General features: G+C 46.3%; 1 protein-coding gene across 1 annotated transcript in view; it reads left to right on the top strand.

Moving 5' to 3' along the window:
* Positions 1-208: 208 nt before the first annotated feature.
* LOC145409537 (uncharacterized) overlaps positions 209-3,471 on the top strand; it is a 262,433-nt gene continuing 259,170 nt past the window's right edge. Inside the window, exon 1 of the mRNA XM_080279926.1 lies at positions 209-669. Within this exon, the coding sequence (XP_080136052.1) occupies positions 209-669 (461 nt within the window). The remainder of the gene's footprint in view (positions 670-3,471) is intronic.

Below are 3,471 nucleotides of genomic sequence, written 5' to 3' on the forward strand. Positions count from 1 at the left end.
CCTCATCTACCTTACTCTCACAACACACTCTACCTTCACTGTTATGCTGCCTCCCACACCTCAACACACATCATGCACCTCACCATCACAACACACTCTACACCCACTATAAAGCAACCTCTCACACCACAACACACTTCATGCACCTCACCATCAGAACACACTGTACCCTTACTGAATTGCAGCCTCCCACACCACACCACACCTCATGCACCTCACTATCACAACACACTGTACCCTCACTGTTACGCAGCCTCCCACACCACACCTCATGCACCTCACTATCACAACACACTGTACCCTCACTGTTACGCAGCCTCCCACACCACACCTCATGCACCTCACTATCACAACACACTGTACCCTCACTGTTACGCAGCCTCCCACACCACACCTCATGCACCTCACTATCACAACACACTGTACCCTCACTGTTACGCAGCCTCCCACACCACACCTCATGCACCTCACTATCACAACACACTGTACCCTCACTGTTATACAGCCTCCCACACCACACCCCATGCACCTCACTATCACAACACACTGTACCCTCACTGTTATGCAGCCTCCCACACCACACCCCATGCACCTCACTATCACAACACACTGTACCCTCACTGTTATGCAGCCTCCCACACCACAACCGGTGGCTCAGTCGATAGAGAGGTGGCCTGAAGTCCTGTCGGACCCAGGTTCGAATCCCCTCTGCGGCAGGGAACAGTTTAAGGATTTGAATCTCATTAAGGCAGACTTTACTGATCTACCAGATGATCCGCCGACATGTCGTAAAAATACGCCCGCTAATACCAACACACCAGTCCTGTATGGCAGTGCTACTCAAAGTGTGGTACGCGTACCGGTGACGGTACGCGAGCCATCGTCTACCGGTACACGGAGATTTGTATTATTATGGCTACATTGTTCATTTACTCACTCATGTTAAAAGTCATTGCTATCCAACTAACGAATGCGATATAATGAACAGCAAAACAAATATGGTACTGGTCAATGGCACACTGGGAAGACTTGTTACGTCAATGATGACTGCCCTTGGATTGGCTTGCTTCGCTTGCACATTGAAAAAATAAAACTGCCGGTCCGCCACATAAGATAGTTTGAGAAGCACTGCTGTATGGGACAGCCCTAGCGTGTATTCAGTATGGATGGTGGGTGTTAGCGCCGAAATGGTGCATGGTATGTAGGAGGACTACTGGGCCTTGGCAGCAGGCTGTGAAGCCTATGCCCAGAGTCGGACATTTATAAAAAAAAAAAAAAAAATCATGCACATCACTATCACAGCACACTCTTCCCTCACTGTATCGCAGCCTCCCACACCACAACACTTACCTCTTGCACCATACTTTTACAGCGCAGACAGTCCTTCAGATATAATTCCAACCAGTACCGGTAATCTTTAAAATGACCTGTAGCCTTCAGTTCATTGTGATCCCGTCCACCATGAACCAGGGGCCACAACGACAATAACAACAATAACAACACTTCCACCACCACAACAAAACACGACTACCACCACCACCACAACGACAACACCGCTACCACCGCCACCACTACAACACACTACTGCCATCATCACCACAAAAGCAATAACAACACTCATCACTACCACCACCACCTCCACAACAACAAATACAACACTACCGCCACCACCACCACAACAACACACCACTACCACCACCACGACCACCACAACCACCACCACCACCAACAACAGCCACAAGAACAGGTATCAAGGAGAGGACGTAAACGCGTTGGGCGGCTTCCGTCTAAACCGATTACCATAACTTTGACTGTCAACCTTCTTAATTACTTGGCAGGGCGATCAGAGAGAGAGAGAGAGAGGAGGTAGGGCGTGGAGAGGAAGGAGTGGGAGAAGAGGAGAAGGGAGTAAAGAAGGGAGGGGGAGAGGAGAGATAAGGTGGAAAAAAGGAGGGGACCAGTAGAGGAGAGGGAAGAGGAGTGATGAAGAAGAGAGTGAGAGAGGGAGAGAGAGGTGAAAGGGGGTATTCAGTAGTAATCAGGGAAGGGGAAGAGGAGAGGAAGGAGAAGGGGAGAAGATAAAAATAACTGAGAGAGAGAGAGAGAGAGAGAGAGAGAGAGAGAGAGAGAGACATGGATTATCAGGTGGGACACTAATGAGCTAATGTTATTACTGTGGTCACAGGTAATATCATCAATGGGAATATTACCCAATGGCCAGGTAGGAGGCAGTTAATTAGACGTGTCAGGTGTGTGTGTGTGTGTGTGTGTGTGTGTGTGTGTGTGTGTGTGTGTGTGTGTGTGTGTGTGTGTGTGTGTATTATTATTTATTATTATTATTATTATTATTATTATTATTGCAAGCATATGGATCAGTAAAATTGCATACAAAGGGAAATTTTAGCTGGAAATAGTGGAAAATATTACGAGGATAAGATTTTGATCCATCAGACAATATTATACAGAGTTATTTCCAGGTGACGAGGTTTTGATGGGAGTAAGGTGTGGTGATGGTGCCCCCCCCCTCTCTCTCTCTCTCTCTCTCTCTCTCTCTCTCTCTCTCTCTCTCTCTCTCTCTCTCTCTCTCTCTCTCTCTGTTTATTATCTATCAATCCATATCTATCTGCCTACCTGTCTACGTACCTACATACTTACCTACCTACCTACCTACCTGCCTATCTACCCATCTATCTATCCATCTGTCCATCTACTTACCCATCGATCTGTCCATCTGTCTGCCTACCTGCCTACCCATCTCTCTATCTGTCTACTCATCTGTCTGTCTGTTTATCTATCAACCATCCATCTGTCCATCTACCCATCTATCTATCCATCTACCTACCTACCTACCTACCTACCTACCTACCTACCTACTACCCATCTATCCGTCTACTCATCTGTCTATCTATCTGCCCATCTATCTATCTGTCTCAGCCTCTTCCAAGCACTTTTCAATATTGCAAAGTTGAAGGCCACTTTGTCGAGATTTCCAGCGTAATTTTCTCAGCATCTTGCAATCACTTAGCATGGTAATTATGTATATTATTTAGCGTAGTAATGAGGGTGGCGTTAACGAGGGGATGATGGGAGAGAGAGAGAGAGAGAGAGAGAGAGAGAGAGAGATCAGAAGACAGGATGAAAGGATATTGTGGAGGAAGAGGACTTGAGAAATTAAGACTGATAAAAGCAAGGAAAACAGAAGGAAGAGAGAGAGAGAGAGAGACAGAGAGACAGAGAGACAGAGAGAGAGAGAGAGAGAGACTCATTATAATCCTACCCCTATTAAAATCCCATCACCTCGCTGGATTAACACTAAGTAATTTTATCTCAAATATTAAATGGATATTCTCGTAACATTTGCAATATCATCGACTTCATTCTACTCTCATTTGCAATTTTACTGTCACACACACACACACACACACACACACACACACACACACACACACACACACACACACACACACACAC

Source organism: Coenobita brevimanus, chromosome 81 (assembly GCF_032717465.1).
Source record: "Coenobita brevimanus isolate Jiangsu-jjx chromosome 81, ASM3271746v2, whole genome shotgun sequence".
Classification (NCBI taxonomy): Eukaryota; Metazoa; Arthropoda; class Malacostraca; order Decapoda; family Coenobitidae; genus Coenobita; species Coenobita brevimanus.